General features: G+C 39.6%; 1 protein-coding gene across 4 annotated transcripts in view; it reads left to right on the forward strand.

The window, feature by feature from the left end:
• LOC141910698 (UDP-glucose:glycoprotein glucosyltransferase 1-like) overlaps nt 1-27122 on the forward strand; it is a 33833-nt gene that overhangs the window by 608 nt on the left and 6103 nt on the right. The window contains exons 2-32 of one of the 4 annotated variants that reach the window (XM_074801427.1): nt 470-612; nt 2204-2289; nt 2683-2813; nt 3238-3347; nt 3977-4151; nt 5377-5473; nt 7257-7427; nt 8069-8168; nt 8588-8648; nt 8991-9146; nt 9855-9941; nt 10459-10664; nt 11351-11486; nt 12651-12779; nt 13859-14023; nt 14421-14643; nt 15091-15185; nt 15916-16128; nt 16810-16941; nt 17346-17476; nt 17885-17980; nt 18840-18942; nt 19382-19461; nt 20194-20383; nt 20799-20957; nt 21321-21491; nt 21941-22062; nt 24503-24604; nt 25093-25177; nt 25806-25915; nt 26889-27065. In XM_074801427.1, coding sequence (XP_074657528.1) covers nt 473-612; nt 2204-2289; nt 2683-2813; nt 3238-3347; nt 3977-4151; nt 5377-5473; nt 7257-7427; nt 8069-8168; nt 8588-8648; nt 8991-9146; nt 9855-9941; nt 10459-10664; nt 11351-11486; nt 12651-12779; nt 13859-14023; nt 14421-14643; nt 15091-15185; nt 15916-16128; nt 16810-16941; nt 17346-17476; nt 17885-17980; nt 18840-18942; nt 19382-19461; nt 20194-20383; nt 20799-20957; nt 21321-21491; nt 21941-22062; nt 24503-24604; nt 25093-25177; nt 25806-25915; nt 26889-27065 — 4139 coding nt within the window. In that variant the 5' untranslated portion in view covers nt 470-472. Of the gene's footprint in view, nt 1-469; nt 613-2203; nt 2290-2682; nt 2814-3237; nt 3348-3976; nt 4152-5376; nt 5474-7252; nt 7428-8068; nt 8169-8587; nt 8649-8990; nt 9147-9854; nt 9942-10458; nt 10665-11350; nt 11487-12650; nt 12780-13858; nt 14024-14420; nt 14644-15090; nt 15186-15915; nt 16129-16809; nt 16942-17345; nt 17477-17884; nt 17981-18839; nt 18943-19381; nt 19462-20193; nt 20384-20798; nt 20958-21320; nt 21492-21940; nt 22063-24502; nt 24605-25092; nt 25178-25805; nt 25916-26888; nt 27066-27122 lie in introns of all 4 variants that reach the window. The other 3 variants (XM_074801429.1, XM_074801426.1, XM_074801428.1) reach the window with 3 other exon arrangements.

Below are 27122 nucleotides of genomic sequence, written 5' to 3' on the forward strand. Positions count from 1 at the left end.
CTGAGGGTTAAGGCCATTAACCCTTTCAGTGCTGACTAATTAATACCCTATAGTGCTGGAGATTTTGAAAATTCCACACTTGTGTGTTGAACAACGGGAATACCACTATAGTGCGTCTACACCGTGGTGCGGTGTATCGTTAGTTACTAGTATTTCACTATGTTTCACTATGTATTTCAGGTGCTGCCATTTTTCACGAGAGATAACTACTAATTACAATATAATTAATCAATACACCGCAGTGGGGTGTACTAGCAAAAGCTATCACTGATTTATACACCGCATTGCGGTGTAGACGCACTGAAAGGGTTAAGCTTTAAACAATTATAATAATGATATTAATGAAGAATTCAAGGCTTTTTAGGAAAGTTGAAAGTCGGATTGTTATGAAGTTTCACTATTGAAAAACATGTAAAAAATAAACCGACCCTTCTCACCGGTGTATATATTTGCATTTGACGTTTTTCAGATAATGGCGCTGTGTCGTCTCGTTGTCTCCGTGTTCGTAATCGTATTGATATCGGTACGAACGGCCGCCGAGGCTAAGAACAAATACGTGAGCATCTCGCTGAATTCGCAGTGGTCGGCGACGCCTATTCTAGCCGAAGCGAGGTACGTTGTAATGCTATAATGAATTGAGAAGATACTGTGTATAATATGAATAACTAATGTCTATTTCAACCTGACTTCGGAGCATTCCTGGAGGCCTAGCTCGCTAATTTTTGGTATTACATACCTGATAAAGGTCTTTGTAGTACCAGAAAGGACAGGCAGTCGACCTTAATCATCATTTTTTAATCCATTTGAAACTGTATTGAAGGATATCCAGAAAGTCTTCACTGAAAGGGGTTAAATGAAGAGAAGTGACTCTATGATTTGAAAGTTAAACAATATGTTTCCATGCCTGCGTACCAAACTTCAGTTGGTAGGCATGGAGACATATTGTTAAACATTCAAATCGTAGAGTCTCTTTTCTCTCAGGAACCCCTCTCAATGCAGATTTTTTGGATATCCTTCAATATAGTTTAAAGTGGATTAAAAAATAATATTTTAGGTCGACTGCCAATGCATTCTGGTCCTAATAAGACTTCTATCAGGTATGTACTACCAAAACTGACTGAGCTAGGCCACCCGGAATGCTCTCAAGTCAGGTTGAAATAGACATTGGAAAGAATCCCACAATAGATTCAGCCAAAAATGAAAACTTCTGTACTCAAATGATATCTATATTTCGAGCAACATTTCGAAATATAGATATATACTTTACTATAGAATTTTTCATTTATGGCTGAATTATTGCGGGTTTTGATTTCTCTTGTGTTCCACTGCAGTTGACTTAGCCTTACTTAATTGTAAGAGTATCTTTTTCTCACTTCCACTACATTCAAAGAAAACTTTTTTTGGCAATCATACAAATGGATTAACCCCTTCAAGGCCCTTGGGCATATTGTTTACATATGAAGCACATATATCGGCAGACGGTCGGTCGGCCATTTTTTGTCGAAAATAAAATTCATTTCAATGAATATCAGAAAACAGTTTTCGCTCTGCACTTTTGAAGTCAGGTTAAGGTCTGTTTATTGGTCATTTCTGCACCTGGTACGCTCCTTATTTTTTTCGGACCTTAAGCAGACGTTGTCGAGCCATTTAAAAATTAGCGCTTACCTAAAGGACAGCACTGGTTAACCCTTTCAGTGCTGACTGATTAATACCCTATAGAGCCGGAGATAATTTGAAAATTTTAAAAAATTCCACCCTAGTGTGTTGAATAATGGGAATACCACTATAGTGCGTCTACACCGCAGCGCGGTGTATCGTTAGTTACTAGTATTTCACTACATTAGACACGTGCTGCCATCTTTCAATAGAGATAATTACTAATTACATCAATACACCGCAGTGCGGTGTACTAGCAAAATCCATCACCGATTCATACACGGCACTGCGGTGTAGATGCACTGAAAGGGTTAATCAGTGTCAGGGTTCCTCCACATCGGGGAATTCGAATTCTTGCGAGGAGGTTTGCAAAATTGAAAATGAACTCATTTCGATCAGGATTCAGTTGTGAGTTACAGCTAACTCTTATTAACCCTCGCAACTATTTGAACTGGGTCTGAGCGAGTAGTGATCTCTTCCACCTTCGTTTTGAAATTCCTTGCAACGACTTCGTGAAGTAAATAATGCGTTTTTCTATTTCGTACAGTGAATACATCGCGAAGGGCGGAAACGCGTATTTCTGGCAGTTCGTCGACGCGGTTTGCGAACATTCCGAGCAAAGCGTTTTCGGAGGTCAGTACGTTCGACATGAGTGAAGAAGGAAGAACCGTTAGGGAAATCAGTGCGAGCTCTGTGGCCCCCGAGATCATTGACAATATTCGCGTTTAGTTTCTAGTCTATCTAGTCAGAAGCGGGGAAATTGGACTCGAGAATATTTCGGGGAATAACATCGAGGATAGGGCCTACTTTTTTCTGGCTAAATCGAAAACGGGGAAAATGGGGTTGGAGAAAATTTGGGGGGTCTGAAGACAATGCGTTTAATTTTTTCTGTCAGTCCTCTCTTGCCGATTTGACGCGAGGCTGTGTGGAGCCGATATGGCCTTCGTTGAAATAGGGCTTGGAAAATTTAGGCCTCCTTTTCTGCGTGAATGTTGAAGTAAATTTCGCTTTTTTGTTTTCACGCAGAAAATGATCAGGAACATTATAATTTCATCTTGAAAATCGCCGATAAGTTCCTGTCGCCACAGCAGCTGAAAATATTCCGGTTTTCTCTCGCTCTCAGAGCTCAGTCTCCGACCATCGAAATGTACAATCAGGTAGGACGAACTATTTTACGACGGGTTTTCGGAAAAATCCGGAAATTCGTTCAGTTCTCTTTGAATCGGGTCAGGGTGGCGCCACTGACCTGGAAAACTTGCAAAATTAGAAAAATTAGAATGGGAATTAGAAAAATCTAAAACAAAATTCAGGGAAAACTTGACGAATTTTATCAAAAACCTGGAAAAAAACTAAAGGGAATTTGGATAATGCTAATGCTGATCGCGTCTTCATCAATAATTCAATGAAATTCAATGTAAACATTTTAAATCTAGAAATTTCTCTGAATTTTGTGTAATCACATGGAAAAATCAGGAAAAATGGGTGGAAAGTGGCGCCACCCTGTAACGGTTCTTACAGATCCGAAAATGTAACGGGTATATTTCTGCAATTCTGAAATGAAATTCTTCGTCGAAATTGCAGGTCGCCGAGACGGTGGCTCCATCTAACTGTGATACGTTCATCGAAGTTCAAGGTAAAACCAGCTGTAACGTGAACGACGTCGAGAAACTGGTTCAGTCGTCTGCCGACAGGTAATTCGTCCACCAACTAGGTCACAAAACTTATTGCTATTTTTCGGATTTATGGGCCCGGTTTCATAGACTGAGTATCCCTAGGGGTAAATTGTCAATCTGGGTGACAACCACCGTAGTAACGATGAGAAACCAAGGTTATAAGTGACGAATTTCAAAATATTCCCAGGGACTATTTTTCTTTCACATCTAAGAAACCCAGCCCTGGGAAATATTGAGGGCAGCGTTGTAAAGTATTGAAGTAAGGCTAAGATAAGATATTCTCTCTCTCCCTCTCCCTCCCTCTCCCTCTCTCTCCCCCTCTCTCACTCTCTCCCTCTCTCTCCCCCCCTCTCTCTCACTCTCTCCCTCTCCTCTCTCTCCCTCTCTCCCTCTCTCCCTCTCTCTCTCCATCTCTCTCTCCCTCTCTCTCTCCCTCTCTCACTCTCTCCCTCTCTCTCTCCCTCTCTCCCTCCCTCCCTCCCTCCCTCTCTCTCCTAATCCGGAGTTACAAATGAACTGAATTACAAATGTTGTCGCAAAAGTGACCCGGCCGATTAGGAAAAGCAAGGAAACATTTTTGTTTCTGGCCTGACTGCCTAAGTTTTTTTCGATGAACATTTTCTCGATCGTGTTCGAATATATTTCAGGCCGGCGTCGATGATTTTGAAAGTCGACCACCGCTACCCGAGCGCAGACGACGAAGACGTAGTCGTCGTTCTGTACGGTCAAATCGGAACCGACTCGTTCAAAACGTTTCATCGACGAATCAAATCGCTGGCAGACGACGGTAAAGTGGATTACATCGTACGGCATTACGTGCAGGTAATGATTATTTTACGTTTCTTTCGTTTTTTGCAAGCAACAGGGTCCATAAGATTCCTTGATTCCTCAAAAAAAAAATCAAAGAAAATGCTTTTAAACCCTTTCAGTGCGTCTACACTGCAGTGCGGTGTACAAATCGGTGATGGATTTTGTTAGTACACCGCAATGCAGTGTATTGATGATATCAGTAATTAGTAATTATCTCTTGAAAAATGGCAGCACCTGTGAAATACTAGTAACTAACGATACACCGCGCCACGGTGTAGACGCATTATAGTGGTATTCCCGTTATTCAACACACTAGGGTGGAATTTTTAAAAAATTTTCAAATTATCTCCAGCACTATAGGGTATTAATTAGTCAGCACTGAAAGGGTTAACGGTAATCGAAGAAGTCCCACGATTCGAATTTTATATGTCAGAATTTATTATTTTGAAACCACAACGTTTTGGCTGTTGACTAACAGCCATCATCAGGTGGAACTTCTGTTTTCCGGTCATTCCACCTGATGATGGCTGTTAGTCAGCAGCCGAAACGTTGCGGTTTCAAAATGATAAATTCTAACATAAAAATTTCGAATCGTGGGACTTCTGCGATTGTCTACAGCATACACGCATTAGAGTGTTTCATTCGACTGCTTTTAAAGGTGCTTAAAACTCCATCAATTGAGAGAAATAAGCTATTTAGAAATTTTTGTCTAGTTGTACAGTAAACTACGCCTCAATCGGTAAAATTGGGACCAGGATTTTGTTTTTACCCAAATTAGGCAGTATCCGAATTAGAATCCTAGACCAGAAGCTAGTGTAAAGGATAGAAAATTAGCTAGCGAAACCACTGAATTAATGGTTTTATGAAGCAAAAACCGGGTCCCTATGACTATCCTGATTCCTTCTCTAAATGGAAATGGAAAATGCTCTGAAAGACATACCTGCCTGAAACTCAATTTGAGCAAAATGTCAGAAACTCCTTCAATTTTGAGAAATAGACATTTTAGAAATGTTTGTCTAGTTTGTAGTTGTGGTACAGTTAACAAGGCCTAAATCAATACAGATGGACCGTGATTTTTTTTTCGCCCAATATTAGGCGGTCACCGAATTAGAAACTGACTTCCGATCATGTAGCTTATAGTATAAGAATAAGCTTACTAGGCGTTGTTGCTTACTTGTGCGTCTGCTAAGAATGTGCATTATGTACAATTTTATCGATTATTTTTCTATTGTTGCAGTATCGCGGCAACGAGAAAGTGCGTCTTAGCGGATACGGGGTCGGACTCGACATCAAAAACCAAGAATACAAGGCGAAAGACGACACGAAGGTCGAAGGTCAGTTCGATTGTATTTATTCGAAATTATTTCCGCGCGCTTGAAATTTACCTTTTAAATTCGCGCTAGATTTCATTTGTCCGTGAAATCATTAAATGTCGTAATCGTAATCAAGTCGTTATCATGTCGGTCATGTATCAGAGGGCGGATCCAGTACTTACGACGTTTTCCATTGCGTGCCGCATTTAGAACGCGCTTTCTATTCTGCCAGGGTGGCGCCACTGACCGACCTGTAAAAAACTGCTGGGAATTCGGACGACGCTATTCTTTATCAATACGTGATTCAATGAAATATGAATGAATTGTAGCATTTTTTTAAAACCTCGAAATTTCTCTGATTCACTCAGGAATTTTCTGTTATAACATGGAAAACTCATGGAATTTGTAAATTGGCGGAAAGTGTTGTCACCCTCTCTGCGCAGGGCACCTTATACATCATAATAGAAGTCATTGACTTTCACGTATGTGGCTTACATGTATATAATATTACTGATGTAAATATTTTTGTAGAGTTGCAAGTGAAAAGTCTCCAAAATTGCTTGATAAAAGTGCTTGTTTTCTGCCTCGGAAATTCAATGCGGAAAATGTCACTTTTTTAAAAAACTGCAGTATTCAAGAATACAACCTGGATCCGCCTCTGTTAATGTTCATATATTTATTCAAAGTTGCTTTCAATGTTCGATGTATCGTTTTAATGTTGTCTAATGTTTGTGAAAAATATTTGTGTCATCGAAAAAATATTTGTCATTTTCGTGGATGTAGAAGAATCTCAAATGGGTAAGAAACTGATCATTCATTCGTTCATTCATTCATTCATTCATTCGTTCATTCATTCATGCATTCCTTCATACATTCATTCATTCCTTCATACATTCATTCATTCATGCATTCCTTCATACATTCATGCATTCCTTCATACATTCATTCATTCATTCATTCATTCATTCATTCATTCATGCATTTATTCATTCGTTCATTCATACATTCATTCATTCATGCATTCCTTCATACATTCATGCATTCATTCATTCATTCATTCATTCATTCATGCATTTATTCATTCGTTCATTCATGCATTCATTCATTCATACATTCCTTCATACATTCCTTCATACATTCATTCATTCATACATTCATTCATTCATACATTCCTTCATACATTCATTCATTCGTTCATTCATTCCTTCATTCATTCATTCACGTTTTTCGTCTGCTTCGAAAATCTCTAATTTCTATCCCTGACTTTTTCCCTGACTTTTTTTTAAAGGTCCTGAAGATTCTTTTTTAGTGGTCGATGTATTTTTTTCGCTCTTTTTGGTACTGGTTAAATTTGAAAGTGATGACACTTTCTGATATATTTTTACTTTAAGTACGGTAGTTACATTTGACTTATTGAATTGTGGTATCAGGTTTACCTTTTTTGCTCTTTCAATCCACCCAGGGTCCTGTTTCGGGAAACTTTTTGCAGAGTTTTTACTGCCATGAATTTAGATATTTTCACCTCCAAAAATGGCCAAGTATATCGTATATATTGTATGAACCATGAACTAGACCATTACACTAGGCTAAGTTATAGCTCTTCTAACCCCGCGGTGAATGAATTTTGATTCCGAATTTTGGTCCTAAATTCCGAGCCATTTCTGATCCAATTTTCAATTAATCATTCCTAAGAAAATATGTAGCCTGTTAAAATCTTAAAAAATCTCATGGACTTTTTTCGCGAAACAAATTACAAAGTACCGTTTCGGTAATGTCGTCTGCTCTTGGTTTTTTTTTTTCGTAGATTCTCACGACGCCGGCGAAACCGTCGAAAAAGAAGACGAAGTTCAAGGTTTCATTTTCTCGAAGTTGGAGAAATTGCATCCGGATTTGTCCGGCAATTTGGACGAGTTTCGCAAGCACCTGATCGAGAGCGGGAACGAAATCGTTCCGTTGAAAGTCTGGGAAATTCAGGGTACGTTTTGTTGCGCGCGGGTTCCCTTCGATATGAAAATTTATGCGCGAAAAATCGCGAGAAAGTTTGAAAATTCGAGAGAAATGTCTCTGTGAAAATATTTCGGTGCCCTTTTTATGCCATATACTGCAGAGATCTGAATTTGCTACGCGCTGGAGAAATTTTATTTGGGGTGAAAAATGTGAAAAATCTCGAAAATTTATGCGAAAGAAAAATGTGAAGAATCCTGGTATTTTTTGTAATTTTCAGATGTTTCAAAATGGTCACTTTTCAATAGTACACTCTTCGAAACAGCCACTATAGAAAAGCAACCGAATTGAAAGGAATACTATTTCAGAGTGACTGTTTTGAAATGTTTACTTCTGGAAAAGTAGCCGATATCGTTAATTGCTTATTGTTCTCAAGTGGCTACTAAGTAAAAGTAGACGTTTGGGCTCAAAAGTGCGATAGACATGTTCTTGGATTCAGCCTTTCAAATGCGAAAATGTCGATTGCGAGGATGTGAAAAAATGTGAAACTCCAGAGTTCAGTCGATCTCTTCCTTGTCTATTCGAACCTCTTTAGCGCCCATGATTGCAGTACACTGTATTTGTATCGGTTTTGGGTCTTGATTTTAAACGTTGAATCGGAATATATTTCAGATTTGAGTTTCCAAGCAGCTCAGCGCATCCTGTCGTCGCCCAAAGATCAGAGTCTCGAAACTATGCGGGCCATCAGTCAGAACTTCCCTACCCAGGCAAAGTAAGAAAACAGGTCGTTAAGAATTGAGCTATAGACACTTCCGGAAAAGATGGTCGCCTCACACCCCCTATGACATCATCAAATTGCGTCGTGAAATGATGGCTGCCTCCAGAAATCACCCTGTGATATCATCAAAGTGATTTAGACCCCGACAGAAAAGATGAGGTCTCTTAGTTACGTCATATGGAGACTATGGAGACCCCCAACCAAAAAAATGGCTGACTCAATCGCTCCCCCTATGACATCATAGATAAAACTGCTTAGAGAGATTTTAATCATTACAATCTATCAACTAATTTCGTATTTGATGGTAAATTCGTGATGTCATAGGGGGACACATGGTACCTGCTATCTTTTTTCTCTTCGAGTATTTCGACTCCAAGGGAAATTTATGAAATCTATCCATTAATTTCTTTCAGAAATCTCGCGAAAGTTTCTGTCAAAGATGACGTCCGATCAGAAATAAAACTGAACCAACAGGTAAAAATTATCATTAACCCTTTTCGGTGCTGACTACCAATACCGTTAAGTACTGGAGATAATTTGAAAATTTCAACCCGGTGCATCAAATAACAGGCATCCGCTATAATGCATCTGCACCACGGTACGGTGTATTGTTAGTTGCTTCTATCTAAATGTGTTTGCCAGGTGCTGCCATCTTTCATCAGAGATCAACACATTTACGAAATACATCAATAAACCACAGTGCAATGTACTAGCAAAGTCGCACCGCGGTGTAGATGCACTGAAAGGTTGAAACACGACTTTTGTGTATTTCTCATTGAATAAAACCTTGATTTAGATTTTGTCGTTTTGTTGCAGTTGTTTGAGAATTATCTCGGAATTGGGGCCGGAGATGCGGCCATGTTTCTGAACGGTATGACTATTGATCTCGACGTTCACGACCCGTTCGCACTTTTAGAGATTTTACAATCGGAAACTAAACTACTCACCGGCCTACACCAACTCGGCATTGAGGTAATTAGACCAGACTTATATCCTATACAATCATCAGAACCAGGGTGAGATAAAACCAACACAACTGTGGAACTGGATCCATAGTCAAATTAAACCCACACAACTCAGGAACTGGGTTCAGAGTCAGTAGAAACCCACACAACTGTGGAACTGGGTTTAGATTCAAATTAAACCCACACAACTGTGGAACTGGGTTTAGATTCAAATTAAACCCACACAACTGTGGAACTGGGTTCAGAGTCAGTTGAAACCCACACAACTGTGGAACTGGGTTCAGATTCAAATTAAACCCACACAACTGTGGAACTGGGTTCAGAGTCAAATGAATCCCACACAACTGTGGAACTGGGTTCAGAGTCAAATTAAACCCACACAACTGTGGAACTGGGTTCAGAGTCAAATGAAACCCACACAACTGTGGAACTGGGTTCAGAGTCAAATGAAACCCACACAACTGTGGAACTGGGTTCAGATTCAAATGAAACCCACACAACTGTGGAACTGGGTTCAGATTCAAATGAAACCCACACAATTGTGGAACTGGATCCAGAGTGAAATCAAACCCACACAACTCTGGAACTGGATTCAGAGTCAAATTAAACCCACAAAACTGTGGAACTGGGTTCAGAGTCAAATTAAACCCGCACAACCGGGTTCAGATTTAAATTAGACATGTTCCAGACCGTAGATTCGTTTTCCATTTTTCAGGAAGCGCAAATCTCAGAATTCATGAAAATCGATATGAAGACCTCGGACGAATCTTACGCAGTTGATATCAGAAGTCCTCACGTCGTGGTACGACAATCATTTAGGGAAGAAACAAATTCTAAAACGTTCGCTGCCGACTATGAGTTTTATTGTAGTTCCAGTTCCGCCATCATTATTAGCACACAGGAGTGACACGCGTTCCTGATTGGCTGGCAATGGGAACAAACTCTGCTTCATTCTCAATGCTCATTGGTCAATTTTGAACAATGGCCGACTGTGTTATACTAACTAGCTAGCGTTAGTTCGCTTTGTCTAATTGATTAGAAGTTAATACTCGTGTTACTTTAAGATTAAAAAGATTAAATTTGGGGGGGGCAATTATCCGGGGGGCAGTTGTCAAGGCGCAATTGTCCTGATACCCTCTAATTCCAACTATGAGATAACTTGTAGTGGCAATAGGGGGCAGCACCGTATTACCATGATGGCAGTGAATGTGTTAAGATTTGTTCCTATTTAATATCAGAATTGTGATTTATTTTGTATTTTAAATCGGTTTCGAATTCGATATTTAATTCGATTGTCGTCTGCTCTTATATTTCCGCAGTATATAAACGACCTTGAGACGGAGCGTAAATACAGCGGTTGGCCGAGGTCGCTGAACGACATGCTGCGTCCGACGTTCCCGGGAATGTTGCGCCACGTCGCCAAGAACATCTTCCACCTTGTGTTCGTCGGCGACCCGGTCGCCAAGGAAAGTCGCGATATTCTCAAACTGGCCGAAGCGTTCTACGTTCACAGCGCGCCGATCAGGTACGATTATAAGATGGCTGCCCTTAGTAAATCCCCCTATGATTTCATGTCTAGTGTAGTTCATAGACCTTTCCAAAAACGATGGCTGCCTCAATAGATACCCTATGACATCATCGAACTCATTTACCCTTTAAGAAAAAATAACTGCTCACATAAATACCCCTATGATGTTGTGAAATAATGAAAAGGTGGTTATCTGCATTAGATCCCCCTATGACATCATCATAATCAAATCGCCTTATTACTTGATCTTTAAACCATTCCAGATTGCTACGTACTTTCATAAATCCCCCTATTACATCATTACAAAAGAATTACGGGATGATTTGATCTGTAGAACCTCCCTGAATAGATGGCTTCTACAATAAATCCCCGATGACATCATCAAAATACCTACCGTAGTCATTTGATACAGGTTATACACCTTCATCGATCCCCCTATGACATTGTTGTATTGCCTAGCAAATATTGGTAGACCAATATCTACCTCAATAGATCTCCCTATGACATCATCGAATTACCTGCTGTAGTAATTTTATACAGGTTATATACCTTCCATTAAAGACGTCTGCCTTCGTCGATCACCCTATGACATCATCGTATTGCCTAGCAATTATCGGTGGTTCGATGGCTACCACAATAAATCTCTTAATTAAATTCCGTAATGAAAATTCATGTTGTTGTAGGATTGGATTTGTTTGGGTGGTGAACGATGGCGACGACGTCGATGTCAAGAAAGACGCGGACGTCGCGATGTACAGAGCTTTCAAATACATCTCTGAAAACAGTACTCCTTATAAAGCGCTTTCATTCATTACCGACGTAAGTTCGAATTGTCTTTTCAATTTTGATGACAAATGGGAGTTGCCACTTTCCAGATAACAGCAGGGGCTGCAGTTGCTGAAAAGTTGGTTAACCCGTTCAGTGCGTCTTCACCGCAGTGCGGTGTATGAATCAGTGATGGATTTTGCTAGTACACCGCTGCCGTGTATTGCTGTAATTAGTTTTTAGTTTTTATCTCTATTCAAAGATGGCAGCACCTATCAAACATAATGAAATACCAGTAACTAACGATACACCGCACTGCGGTGTAGACACACTATAGTGGTATTCCCGTTATTCAGCACACTAGGGTGGAATTTTTTAAAATTTTCAAATTATCTCTAGCACTAAAGGGTATTGATAACTGGGTCCGGTTCCACAGTTGTGAGTTAGAGTTGACTCGGAGTTAAAATCAGTTCATTTTCAATGTTTTAACTCTAGATTCAAATCTTAACTCACAACTGTGGAACTGGATCCAGGTGGATAAATACCATAGTAACAATGAACTTTTAATTGTCACTATGTCAATTATCTGCTGGTTAACTAGAAACAACTTTTGAGCAACTGCAGCCCCTGGTTGTTTATAGCCAATATGCATTTGATAAAAATTGTTATGCGGAAAACACTTTTGTCGATGGTGTTGATAATTGTCACTTACTAACTTTGAATTGGCCTACAATGCTTGATGCATACAGAAATATGAAATACGTTACTGAGGGTCTAACCCCCTTGATTACTGGTGAATTTGTAGGCCTACAAAAAAATGAAAGATGTTACTGAGGGTCTTACTGTTGATTACTGATTGATATGAACAGAAATATGAAAGATGTTACTTAGGGTCTTACTGTTGATTACTGATGAATTTGTAGGCCTACAGAAATATGAAAGATGTTACTTAGGGTCTTACTGTTGATTACTGATTCATTTGAACAGAAATATGAAAGATGTTACTGAGGGTCTTACTGTTGATTACTGATTCATTTGAACATTTTTTTTCGTATTGCAATGAAATGTTACTGAAAAAAATTTGATTCGTTACGGAAAGCACTTTTTAGAGGTTGGCTGCTCCGTGATAATGTTTGAGGGTTTCAGGGTCCAGGCTGCAGATTCATACCTGCTGCATTACGTAATTCATAGCCTCTGTATTCATGATTTTCGATGCAGATTTTTAACAGCGAAGAAGACGACCTTCCTAAATCCGATGCGATACTGGACGAACTTGAATCTAATTTCGGGGCGAGCGCTGTTAGTCAAATTACTGATAAAAATTCAAAGTACGACGCCGGCAGAAAGGTACGTTTGTTTCTTAAGTCAATAAAAATGGTCCTAAGTTGTTAGTTTGTTCTTCTTCGTTTTCATTAAATCTCGGCAAACCTCCCTAGCCTGCACTGGGACTTGAACCTGGGTCTCCCAGTCGAAAATCCTGCATCCTACCGCTAGACCACAGAACTATGGTGAAAGACTGCAGGGTTCGACAGTTGTCTACTCTGTGTGACTGACCAGTCAGCTGTGGCGTGATCGGTCAGGTGCAGTGACTCACTAACAATACCAGAGTTTGGCTATGATTAAAAATGAGTTTGACTGGTCTTAAGTTATTAGATTGGCTATGGAACCAAAATGAGCTCAGACTGGTCTTAAGTTATTAGATTGGTTATACAACCAAAATGAGCTAAGTTTGGTCTTAGTTGTAAGATTGGTTGTATAACCAAAATGGTCTTATACTGGTCTTAAGTTGTTAGATTGGCTATGGAACCAAAATGAGCTCAGACTGGTCTTAAGTTGTTAGATTGGTTATACAACCAAAATGAGCTAAGTTTGGTCTTAGTTGTAAGATTGGTTGTATAACCAAAATGGTCTTATACTGGTCTTAAGTTGTTAGATTGGCTATGGAACCAAAATGAGCTCAGACTGGTCTTAAAGTTATTAGATTGGTTATACAACCAAAATGAGCTAAGTTTGGTCTTAGTTGTAAGATTGGTTGTATAACCAAAATGGTCTTATACTGGTCTTAAGTTGTTAGATTGGCTATGGAACCAAAATGAGCTCAGACTGGTCTAAAGTTGTTGGATTGGTTATAGAACCTAAATTGCTGGTCTGTGAAACTGCCCCCATGACCTGATAGTCTGCTCCTATCAATTTGACTGAACCCACTTCCACAGCTGTCGATTAGTTATTTGATTTAAATAAACGCTTAACCAAGATTAACAGTACTGATTAAAGAGTCTTCTGTATTTTGGATATGAAAGTGATGCAGACGCTTCCTCGAAATCTGAAATTTTCGCCTTTAAAACTCCTTTAAAATTCTGTATATCCAGGAATGGCCGATCTGTAGGGACTCGTATGACATCATCCTCGATATTTCTTCGTTGTAGGAAGCCGCGGAATTCTTCAAGAAACTCGGTCTCGGTAACGTGCCTCAGGTTCTGTTGAACGGCGCTCCGTTGAAGAAGGAAGAAGTGACCGGCGACAGCTTCGAAGAGGCCGTCGTCAACGCCATCATGCAACGAACTCCCGAGATACAGAAAGCCATTTACAACGTAAGATTTCTTCGGATTTTTTAGATAGAATTTTTATTTGGTCGAAATTTCGACTGGAAAGAATCAGAAAAATCTGGAGAAAATCAGGGAATTCGGATAATATTATTGGCCGCGTGTTTCTTTATCAATAGATGATTCATAGAAAAATGAATAAATTGTTTCATTTTAAACTTAGAAATTCCTCGCGATTTACTCGGGGAATTTTCGGTTATAACATGGAAACATCAGGGAAAATCGAACCTAGAAATTTTTCTGATCCTCTCAGGGGGGGAATTTTTTATAATCACATGGAAAAATCTGGGAATCTTGAATTTGTAAATTTCCAGAAAGCCACCCAGTCCTAGCAGTCCTTAGAGAATTCAGCTCCCAGTCATTTGAAAAGTCACTTTTTTTCCAGCGTGAATTGACCGATAATCAAGACGTGTTGGATTGGTTGATGTCTCGCGAAAACGTGATGCCTCGTTTGAATCCGCGCGTTCTATCGACAGACGTCGACTACGTCGACTTCACGCAGACGGCGGACGCCGGACACGTCGATCGACTGGACGAGTTCAAAAAACTGAAACTCGACGAAATGACCGGCGCGGTGACCAGCGGAATGAACTATCTGACTAAAAAAGGTACTCATGTCTATTTCGACTTGACTTCGAGAGCAGCACATCAGGTGGAAAACCTGGAAAACTCAGCAAATATCGAAAACCTGGAAATATCGAAAAAATCAAGTAGAACGCAGGGAATTTGGATAATGCTATATTGACTGCAGGTTTCTATTTTAAATCTCGAAATTTCTCCGATTCACTCATAGGGAATTTTGCGTAATTATTTGGAAAAATCAGGGTAAACTTTTGGGGATAAGGGGCAGAAAGTGGGCACCCTGATTTGGATAAATCCCATAACTGTCGAATTGATAAATTTGAGATATTTTCACTACTGGATAATTCATTTAGTAATAGAATTTTCGATAACATAAAATGTATTTGCAAACCGTACGAAAAATCGAAAATAACGTTTTCGCGGTTGTCGGTTCGAAATTTAGAAAAAATTTATAAATTCTTTTCGTTCTCCAGATGAGATAATCGCGCGATCTATAACGAACTGGATTGTTGGTGATTTCGATTCACCGGCCGGGCGTCAACTGCTTTACAGCGCTATCAAACAGATGGTACGTATTAAACATCCGGCAGTCCAGCAGTCCTTTCAAGTCCTTCTTTGTCCTTCTTTTGGAAAAAGTTTGGACAAGCATCATCTTTGTCCTTCCTTTTAACCCTTTCAGTGCGTCTACACCGCACTGCAGTGTACGAATCGGTGATGGAATTTGCTAGTGCGGTGTATTGATTTAATTAGTAATTACTAATTATCTCTCTTGAAAGATGGCAGCACCTGTCAAACATGGTGAAATATTCGTAACTAACGATACACCGCGCCAGGGTGTAGACGCACTATAGTGCTATTCCCGTTATTCAGCACACTAGGGTGGAATTTTTCAGAATATTCAAATTATGTTCAGCACTATAGGGTATTAATTAGCCAGCACTGAAAGGGTTAAATAAGAAAGTCCTTCCTAATTAGATTTTTATGTATTTCTCGTTGAAAGTTGAAGTATTTTATCAGTAAGGCCTGGTTATTCACTTGTCAGTTAGATCGAATATATTGGAATGGAATTACCCTGGTACATGTGATTGGTCTACATGACTAGTATTCTAAATGCTCTCTTATGGCCCTCATTTCACTGGAAAGCGCTTCTTTCCGAATCAAAAACTCCTTCCTTTTGGGTCTAAAATTGCTGAAAAAGTCCTTCTTACTACTCCTTGTTACCTTGGCGCCAATTCCGGGAGCCTTTTTCGAGAAAAGTTTCTAGAAAGTATGCGATTCGTGATTTTTTTTCTCTTCAGAAAACTTCGAACGACGTTCGCGTTGGCGTCGTACACAATCCGACGCACGTGCCGACCGACGAGAAATCGACGCTGATCTCGCGAGCGATTCAGACGGCCATCGCGACTCTGCCGACCGGCCTCGCTCGCAGTTTCATCACTAAACTCGTCAAAGAGGAGAACGTCGACGGTCTGCTGTCGGGTACGAAAACAATTTCAGATTTGGAAGTCCACGTAAGTTCGAAAATAGAATTGAATTAGTGATAGTAACACGTGTAATGATATAGAAATAATACTGATGATATTAATATGAGTTTCTTGTAAAGCATGTCTGCCTTCATGAATCCCCTTATGACATCATCACGTACCTCGTAATTTGGTACGATAACCACACTCAAACGTGGTGATCAGATGATAAGATGAAAACCCACTATTTAAAAATTAAAAGAAATCTAAAATCGAGAATTTATTATTGAAACAATCTAAAATATAAGGACACGACGTTTCGATCTCACACTAGAGATCATAGTCGGGTGGCATCACCTCGTAATTTAGTCAATCGACTCTTCTAGGAAAGATGAATGCCTCAATAAATCCCCCTATGACATCATTAAATTGCCTTCAGACATTATCCGTGGAAACTTTCAGAAAAGTGACTACCTCGATCAAATTCCCCTATCACTTAATTAGATTATCTAATGATTCAATCCAGACTCTTCCAACAAACATGGCTACTTCCATGAATTCCCCTATGACATCATAATATTGCCTTGTGCCATCATTTATGGAAACTTCCGGATGAAATGACTACCATGATAAATCCTCCTCGGATGGCGTTGATTTAACCATCATTGATTACCAGATTGAAATCTTAGAGAAAGTCATTGCTTCACTGATTTGTGAATTATTTCGTAGGGAATGGATATGGAAAAGTACGAGAAAGGTTTCAAGTCGAAGGCGACTGATTTTCTGTTCACGCATCGAATGTTTTGCGATCAGGTTTTGGAATTACAGCCCGGTGATAGAACGGTCATCACAAACGGCAGGGTAAGGATATCGGATATTGACAATGTCGCCATCTATGGGGTAAAGTTTGATCTAGTGGGTTGCAGACGATCCATTGGTACTGATGCAGTTTCGCCATCTATGGGGTAAAGTTTGACCTAGCGGGTAGCAGACGATCTATTTGTTCTTCTGGACAATGAAATAGACAGTATCGCCATCTATAGGGTAAAGTTTGATCTAGTGGGTAGCAGACGATCTATTTGTTCTTCTGGACAATGAAATAGACAGTATCGCCATCTTTAGGGGTAAAGTTTGACCTAGCAGGAAGCAGATGATTGTTTTGTACTGCTGGACAATGAAATTGACAGTATCTCCATCTTTAGGGTAAAGTACGATCTAGCGAGTAACAGACGTTCGATCGATAAACGCGTTATTTCGTTTTTCAGAACATCGGTGCTTTAGCAGACGGAGAGGAATTCACGCAGGAAGATTTCACCTTGTTGCAAAAAGTGTCGTCGAAAGGCGCGAAAAGCAAACTACAATTTAAAATCAACTGGCTCGGCGTTTCTGACTCGCAGTAAGTCAATCTTTAACCGTCTCGTTGCCAACTGGTAAACCTGTGCCGGGGATTTTTGGGAATCTCATACGGTATTCCCCACTTTTGTCTTATTTGCATGAACATTTATTCGATCCAGGGACATATTTTATGAACTTATTCTAAGCAGCTAAAAGCTTCATAAAAATTCTAAGTAGTTGATGAAAGTTTTTTTAAGTTAACCCTTTCAGTGCTGGCTAATTAATACCCTATAGTGCTAGAGATAATTTGAAAATTCTGAAAGATTCCACCCTAGTGTGTTGAATAGCGGGAATATCGCTATAGTGCGTCTACACCCTGGCGCGGTGTATCGTTAGAGGGTTAATTGATAGGTAATTAAAGCTGAATGCTATTGCTATAATGTAAATATATCCTCATTCGATTATTTAGGATCAGTGATTTGATGATGAAAATCAGTAGTTTACTGTTGGGAAATCCGCAAATTGAATCGAGACGAAAACTGCCTCCGCTTTCCGGACAAAACAGGTTCGTACCGCAATTAGAAAGGAGAAATCCATTCGTATTCAAGATTTATCCATCTGAAACCAGTTCCGCTGTTGTGAGTTAAGATCTATTTGACTAATAGTCAACTCATTGAAATGAAATAATTTTAACTCAGAGTTAACTGTAACTCACAACTGTGGAACTGGATCCTCAGTTCAGAGTTAACTGAAACTCAGAACTGTGGAACTGGATCCTTAGTTCAGAGAGTTAACTGTAACCCACAACTGTGGAATTGGATCCTTAGTTCAGAATTAACTGTAACTCAGAACTGTGGAACTGGATCCTTAGGTCAGAGTTGACTGTAATTTGGAACTGTGGAACTGGATCCTTAGTTCAGAGAGTTAACTGTGACTCACAATTGTGGAATTAGATCCTTAGTTCAGAGTTAACTGTAACCCACAACTGTGGAATTGGATCCTTAGTTCAGAATTAACTGTAACTCAGAACTGTGGAACTGGATCCTTAGGTCAGAGAGTTAACTGTGACTCACAATTGTGGAATTGGATCCTTAGTTCAGAGTTAACTGTAACTCACAACTGTGGAATTGGATCCTTAGTTCTGAATTAACTGTGACTCACAATCATGGAATTGGATCGTTAGTTCAGAGTTAACTGTAACTCACAACTGTGGAAGTGGATCGTTAGTTCAGAGTTAACTGTAACTCACAACTGTGGAATTGGATCCTTAGTTCAGAGAGTTAACTGTGACTCACAATCATGGAATTGGATCCTTAGTTCAGAGTTAACTGTATCTCACAACTGTAAAAGTGGATCCTGTGTACGTACTTTATCTAACCTTGCGTAAATAGCTCATGCTAAGAATGTACATTTATTATTCGCAGCATGATACATCTGCCGGCGATGGACTCGGGTCCCGCCCACGAACTCGTCGTAATTTTAGACCCGTTGACGCGCGACGCACAGAAAGTGTCTCACGTTCTCATGGTGAGTAGTTTCGCTAAATTTAAATCCTGTGAATAAATTTGTGCTATAGTAGGTTTTAACCCTTTCAGTGCTGACTAATTAATACCCTATAGTGCTGGAGATAATTTGAAAATTCGAAAAAATTCCACCCTATATTGTTCAATAACGGGAATACCACTTTAGTGCGTCTACACAGCGGCGCGGTGTATCGTTAGTTACTAGTATTTCACTATGTTTGACACGTGCTGCCATTTTTCAAGAGAGATAATTACTAATAACATCAATACACCGCAGTGCGATGTACTAGCAAAATCTATCACTGATTTATACACCGCACTGCGGTGTAGACGCACTGAAAGGATAAGCAGTTGACGAAAGATTGACAAATGTTTGACAAATGATTCACCCCTTCGGTGCTTGTTTTGATTTCAATTTTCTCGGGTTTCTGTATATTTTTTAGGTTCTGCAGAAAGTCGTTAACACGGACATTCGTATTTATATGAACACGAAGGAAAAACATTCGGAATTGCCGCTGAAAAAGTAAGTTTAATTTAACCCTTTCAGTGCTGACTAACCAATACCCTTTAGTGCTGGAGATGATTTGAAAAATTCCACCCTAGTGTTGAATAACGGGAATAACACTATAGTGCGTCTACACCGCGGCGCGGTGTATTGTTAGTAACTAATATTTCACTATGTTTGACAGGTGCTGCCATCATTCAATAGAGATAAAAACTAATTACACCAATACACCGCAGTGCGGTGTACTAGCAAAATCCATCACCGATTCATACACCGCTCTGTGGTGTATACGCACAGAAAGGGTTAAAAGTTTCAGATACTAGTTGTACAGTTATAGTGTAGATTTAAGACCAGTCCAAAACCATCTTAGTTCTTTAAACAATGTAACAACTTGAGACTAGTCTTAAGATTTAGGATCACTTTTGGACTTAAGTCATGACTGCAGCTAGGCCTAATAAGCTTACCGGTGTTGATCCTTTCATCAAGGTCATTATTAGTAACTAATAATAATTTTACTGAATCATTAGAGTCATAGAAAATGAGAAAGTCTCCATAATTAACTAATTGTAATTTTACTGAATTTTAGAAGTCATCGAGAATGTCATTAACTAGTCATCATAATTTTGCTTAGTTAAAATGTAAATGAAGAAAATGAATAAAGTCATATGTATTCAGAAACGTGGTGAAGAGCTGCTAAAAAGATTCTGTAAAAATGACTTCTTCTAATCGCATTTTTTTTTCTTTTCACAGTTTCTATCGGTTCGTTTTGGACTCGGAACTGCAGTTTAAAGCGGATAAGTCGATGTCTCCGGGGCCGATCGCGCGATTCGATTCGCTGCCTCACAAGCCGCTGTTCACGCTGGGACTGCTGGCGCCGCATAGCTGGCTCGTGCAGAGCAAACGCTCGGTTTACGATCTCGACAACATCTACCTGGAAGAGGTTCGTTTATTCTTCCGAGCAGACGGGTTTTAACGCGAATGACAGGTTGGCCACTGACCTGGAAAACCGAGGGACCAGAAAACTCTTCAGGGAAAAACTCTCAAAAATTATCACAATTTTTTTCAAAAACCTGGAAAATCATCAAATTGGTTTGCGTGATTTTTGATAAAGGTGGCTACCTACATAAATCCCCTTTTGACGTCATTGCATTCCTGGTTTTCACAGTCCTCTGCTAAATACGTAAGTCGACGTCGGATAAATGATGTCATAGGAGGATTTATGGAGGCATTGTTCAGGGAGAAAGATTAAGAACATATCGTAAGACAATTTGATGATGTCATAGGGTGATTTAACGGGTACAGCCATCTTGATCGGGAACTGTTAAACTAATCGCGAAGGTGTTTATCATTTTTAGATCACCAATGGAGTAACTGCCGAGTTTGAACTGGAATCTCTGTTGTTAGAGGGGCATTGTTACGACACGACGACTGGAGCGCCCCCTAGAGGACTGCAATTCACTCTCGGTACTAAGGATACCCCGGTTATGGTCGACACGATCGTCATGGCGAATCTGGTAAGTTGCCAAAAGTGTTCGATTTGCATACGGCTGCAGACGGTGGATAAATTATGCAAATTAACACGCAAATTTCAACCTGATTGTCATCGCTTAGACTTATGACCAGTTGAAGACGATCTTAGTTATGTAGCCAATCTGACAACTCGAAACCAATCTTATGGTTTGAGACCACTTACGGACTGAAGTCATGACTGGGCCCAGCATGTAGTTTTACAGTCAAGGTTAAGATTTCAGATCCATCTTAGTTGCATGGCTCTTCTACGTAACAGCTTGAACACTGATTTAACACCACTTGTCTTTTGGAGTTAAGTCACGACCCACAAAACGGGCCCCTGATTTTTGCGTATTTCCGTTTTCTAGGGATATTTCCAACTGAAGGCTAAGCCCGGAGCGTGGCTGCTACGCTTGCGCGAGGGTCGCTCGCAGGATATCTATGACATCGCCAGTCACGAGTTCACCGATTCGCCGGCCGACTCGGCGGACGTGGTCGCCGTCATCGATAGCTTCAAATCGAAAATCATCAAAGTCAAGGTCAGTTTTTTAATGCAGTTGTAGTTAAAAACAAACATTATGATTAGTTACTAATGACGACCTTCTCATTCTCAATAATTTCTGAGTGCAGTCAATTCATTCAAATCCTTGTCTTGTGAAACTGGATTCAGGGGTTGTGGGCTGTAGACTTTTGCAGAAATTCAATTTTCAGGACCCATTTTTACAGTTGTGAGTTAATTAACTCTGAGTTAAAAATTAGTTCATTTTCAATGAGCTAACTCTTGAGTCAAATCTTAACTCACAACTGTGGAACTGGGTCCTGACGTCTAACTGGAAAATTCTGGCCTCGATAATTCGATCTTTAAAGCGGCCCAGTAAATGCAAAAAAAGATTGCCAACATTCCTTACTTATTCAAAGACAAGTCAAAATCAAAATTGTTAGAAGCTTACTATTAGTTTTCATTCAAATTTCAATTTTATTTTTGTAGGTGTCTAAAAAGCCCGGTAAACTGAAAGAGGACGTTCTGCAGACGGATTCTACTGAGGATGAAGGATTATGGGACAGTTTGTCTAGGTGGGTCCCCGAAAACATTCAGCGTTGGGTATGGAGGTGATTATCATAAATGTGTACTAAGTCCTACCCTCTCTCTCTCTCTCTTCTCTCTCTTTCTTTGTCCCGTGCTGTTATAATCCTGTTAATGTAATGTTTTCATTTGAAATGTCACAATCGTAACTGAGCTCATGAAAACAGCTCCAAAAATACATTCAAAACTAACCAGTTTTAGACATGAAGATTTATACATTTATAAAAGCGAATGCATAGAGATAGAAAAAAGTCCCATCCAACAACGGACAACTTGTTTCATGTCAGCATCCTTTTTATGAGGAAATTACTGAACTACATTTTAATACATCCAGTACAAATGATTCATAAAATTATGCACAAATTCGATACATTACTTACATGGATATTCAATACACTAGTTACATGGATATTCAATACACTAGTTACATGGATATTCAATACACTAGTTACATGCATATTCAATACACTAGTTACATGGATATTCAATACACTAGTTACAGAGATATTCAATACACTAGTTACATGCATATTCAATACACTATTTACATGGATATTCAATACACTAGTTACAGAGATATTCAATACACTAGTTACATGGATATTCAATACACTAGTTACATGGATATTCAATACACTAGTTACATGGATATTCAATACACTAGTTACATGGATATTCAATGCACTAGTTACATGGATATTCAATGCACTAGTTACATGGATATTCAATACACTACAGGAATTTAATGTAAATAATTGTTATCTCTCGTAATAATCTCTTTTTAATCATTTTCTGATTTCGTTCCTGTGCGTCTGTCTATATGTCTCTGTTTGTCTGTATTGCCGTTTGTAAGTTCCGAACTAGTATTCAGTGTGTCATATGCAAGGACTCCCGGGACTATTGCTACTGCACTTTTGAGATAACTAACGCCACTACTGTCGGATCAACTGCGGAAATGGATCTCGAAACATTTCAGAAGTACATGTATACAAGCATTCTTTCTATCTGTACATCTGGAAGTTAGAATCCTATATCCAATAAGAAGTCTTCTGGTTTATGGCTACGATATTCTCTGTTCTTGATTACGGTTGCAATGTTCTGATCTTTATACTGATATTCTGTGGTGTCTGGTTTCAGTAAAACTTTTGCGCTTGAATCTATTTTCGTCTCTGTACTCACTTGACGATTGTGCAGTTTTCTTTGTTGTTGCGTGTTTCAGTAAAGTTCACCAGGAATCGTCTGTCTTCTCTATCATTCTTCCTTCCTCTGTTCCTGCTGCATTCCTCAGATTTCTTCAGCCCTATACACTTATCCGTCGCATTTCTGCGGTCTTCGCTCGCGAACTAAGATTCATCATGGCTGGCCTCTTGTTATCTGGAATGCCTATTTTTGGCGTTACTTAGATTCATTTATCCCCTATCGGGACAATTGCCTATTTATTCATTGTTTGATTTTAAACAGCTTTTGAACAACTTAACCCAAAAACTTCTTATTGACCCTTTAACTGATTTAAAGAGTTGAGACCAGCAATTTTGATATTAGATGTATGTTGCTGGGCCAATCCCTCCACTATTGGTTACGGAATGACTTAATTTGATTCTATGTTCTTCGTCAAAAAAATCTTTCTAACCCCCTACATGTACGTAGATATTATGATAATCACAGCCATTTCGTTCCTAGCAGCCGGCTGCTCATGCTTTTTTCATCGCCATGGTGACAGTCTGCGTATAGCAGACGTGCGTCTGCTCGATGTTCTTGTCGTCGTCGTGAACGGGTTTATTTTGTCGTCTGTTACTGAATTCATTTTTTTCACCGCAACATAATTTACATAAACAGAAATGGGGGAAACGAACGTGTATTTGGTAAGTTCAATCCCCAATTTTACTTGCCGCAGTCCTTCTTGTTCATAACGTCAGAATTTCACCCCTTTCATTGCGGATTGTTTCGTGCCACAAAATGCTCGGGCTGGTTGCTTAGTCATGGCTTAGACTTAAGACTAGTCTAAGACCGACTTAGTTCTATAGCCAATCTAACAGACCGGTCTTATGATTTAAGACCACTTTTGAACTTAACTTCTTCGCTACCATAGGTAATGTAACGCCCCTCACCAGAGAATTTTCCCATATTCATATTTATTTTCGATTCAGTTCAGTATTTGAGGCACTGATTCGCCATCTATGAGTAAACGGTGTAACTAAACTGAAGCAGACGATAATTTAGTACGTCTATACACCAGCAGAGTAGCGACTCACCACACCAGCAATCGTAGTAAATCATTATTTGCGATGTAAATATACGTCACGCATGGTAGCGAAGAGGTTAAGTCACGACTGTGCAACTGGCTCGTGGAGATCATTTGAAAATTTAGGGAAATTTCACCCCGGTGCTTAGCATATAACGGGCATACGTAAGTATTCGCGTAATTGTATTCGTTTTAAGCGTTTTCTTTTCCGCGGTTTTTTACAGTCGATTTTCCGGCAAAACGAAAGAAACGAAAACCGAGGACAAAGATCAGACTTTGAATATCTTCTCCGTCGCGTCCGGGCATCTTTACGAGCGATTCTTGAGGTAATTTTCGAATTCGAAGTTAGACATAACAGGCCGTTAACACAGTTCTTGGAATGAAGAGATAGAATTACTTCAGATCCAACGTTTTTAACTTTTTGAGTTACCGGTTAACCCTTTCAGTGCTGACTAGTTGATACCCTATAGTGCTAGAGATGATTTGAAAATTTTTAGAAATTCCGCCCTAGTGTGTTTAATTATGGGAATACCACTATAGTGCGTCTACACCGCGGTGCGGTGTATCGTTAGTTACTAGTATTTCACTATAGATGACACGTGCTGCCATTTTTCAAGGGAGATAATTACTAATTACATAAAATACACCGCATTGCAGTGTAGGCCTACTAGCAAAGTCTATCACTGATTTATACACTGCACTGCGGTGTAGACGCACTGAAAGGGTTAAATCGGGAACTATTAAACTAGGTCCTGAGGGCAGGATCCAGAGTTTTGCGGTGTCGGATTAAACAGATTTGCCTCCCCTTTTTCAGAATAATGATGTTGGGCGTGTTGAAAAATACGAAGTCGAAAGTGAAATTCTGGTTCATCAAGAATTACTTATCACCGTCTGTTAAGGTAAGCTCTAATCTATCAGTACTTTACTATTGCGGGGATGAGATAATTTATCCCGGGACCACAGTCCTGGCAATCGATTCCAGACCAGTCAATAACCAATCTAACAACTTAAGACCAGTTCAGGCTCCTTCGGTCTATAACTAATCTAACAAAAGCCCAGTCTAGGCTCATTTTAGTTCTGAAAGCCAATTTAAAAACTTAAGACCAGTCTAAGCTTATTTTGGATCTATAACCAATCTAACAACTTAGCCATGCTAACAATTTAAGGTCAGTCTAAAGATATAAGACCACTTCTGGGGCCGGTTCCTCAGTTAAAACTTAAGTCCAAAAATGGTCTTAGATTTTAAGACTGGTCTTAAGTTGTTAGATTGGTTATAGGACTAAGACGGTCTTAAATTGGTCTTAAGTCTAAGCCATGACTATGGAACTGGGCCCTGGACTCTAGTCATGATTCTGCAACTGGTCCTTGCGCCACAGGCTGGACTGTCGTTCAGAAAACAAGAGACTACTCACCAAATGTCATTAATGAATGTCTGTCACACGGTGCATAAGACCGAGTTCCTTATTCAAGAATCATTTTCTTGTCAAAAATAGATAACTGATATGTTTGGTCGTCGATTTATTTTAGGATTTTATTCCGCATATGGCTAAAGAGTACGGTTTCGAGTTTGAGTTTGTGACGTACAAATGGCCGCGATGGTTGCATCAGCAGACGGAAAAACAACGAATCATCTGGGGGTAAATTTCGACGTGATATACGGCGCAGTTCCCCAGTTGTGAGATGGAGTTAACAATTTGAGTTTAAATTAGTTCATTTTCGGTGTGTTAACTCCTAGCCAAGTTTAAACTCACAACTGTGAAACTAGTTCCTTGGCTGCGCAGTTTCAATATTGCCCTGTATCGAGTTCCACAGTTGTGAAATAGCGAGTTGAAACTCTTTAGTTGAAATCTGTTCATTGTCGATGAGTTAACTGAGAATCAAATCTTTACTCATAACTGTGGAACTCTGGATCCTGGTTAAGTCTTCAGAGAATTCAAATCTCATTCAAAACCTTTGAATAAGGGCTTGAATTAATGAAATGGGGATTTATGGAGGCGGCCATCTTTTCTTGCATCAATTGACTTTACAGTAGGCCTACTAATGTCTATTTCAACTTGACTTGAGAGCACATCAAGTGGCCTAGCTCAGTCAGTTTTGGTGGTACGTACCTGATAAAAGTTTCATTAGGACCAGAACGAATGGCAGTTGAACTGAAACATTGTTTTTTAATCCATTCTTCACTGTATAGAAGGATATCGAAAACGTCTTCATTAAAAGGGGTTGAAAGGAGAAAAGTAACTCCACGATTTATAAGTTTAACAATATGTTTCCGTGCCTACGTACCAAACTTCAGTTGTTTAACCCTTTCAGTGCTGACTAATTAATACCCTATAGTGCTGGAAATAATTTGAAAATTTTTTAAATCCCACCCTAGTGTGTTGAATAACGGGAATACCACTATAGTGTGTCTACACTGCGGCGCGGTGTATTGTTAGTTACTAATATTTCACTATGTTTGACAGGTGCTGCCATTTTTCAAGAGAGATAATTACTAATAACATCAATACACCGCACTGGGGTGTACTAGCAAAATCTATCACTGATTTATACACCGCACTGCGGTGTAGATGCACTGAAAGGGTTAATTTAGCAGCTTATTTATATTTTCAGATATAAGATTCTATTTTTGGACGTTTTGTTCCCGCTCGACGTAAAGAAGATCATCTACGTCGACGCCGATCAAATCGTGCGCGCCGATTTACAAGAGCTGTACGACCTCGACCTTGAGGGCGCGCCGTACGCCTATACTCCGTTTTGCGACAGCAGAACCGAAATGGACGGCTTCCGGTGAGAGCTGAAAAAAATATGAGTTTACTTAGATTCTGGACTCAAACTTGGCCTCGA

The sequence above is a fragment of the Tubulanus polymorphus genome, chromosome 9 (genome assembly GCF_964204645.1).
Source record: "Tubulanus polymorphus chromosome 9, tnTubPoly1.2, whole genome shotgun sequence".
Classification (NCBI taxonomy): Eukaryota; Metazoa; Nemertea; class Palaeonemertea; order Tubulaniformes; family Tubulanidae; genus Tubulanus; species Tubulanus polymorphus.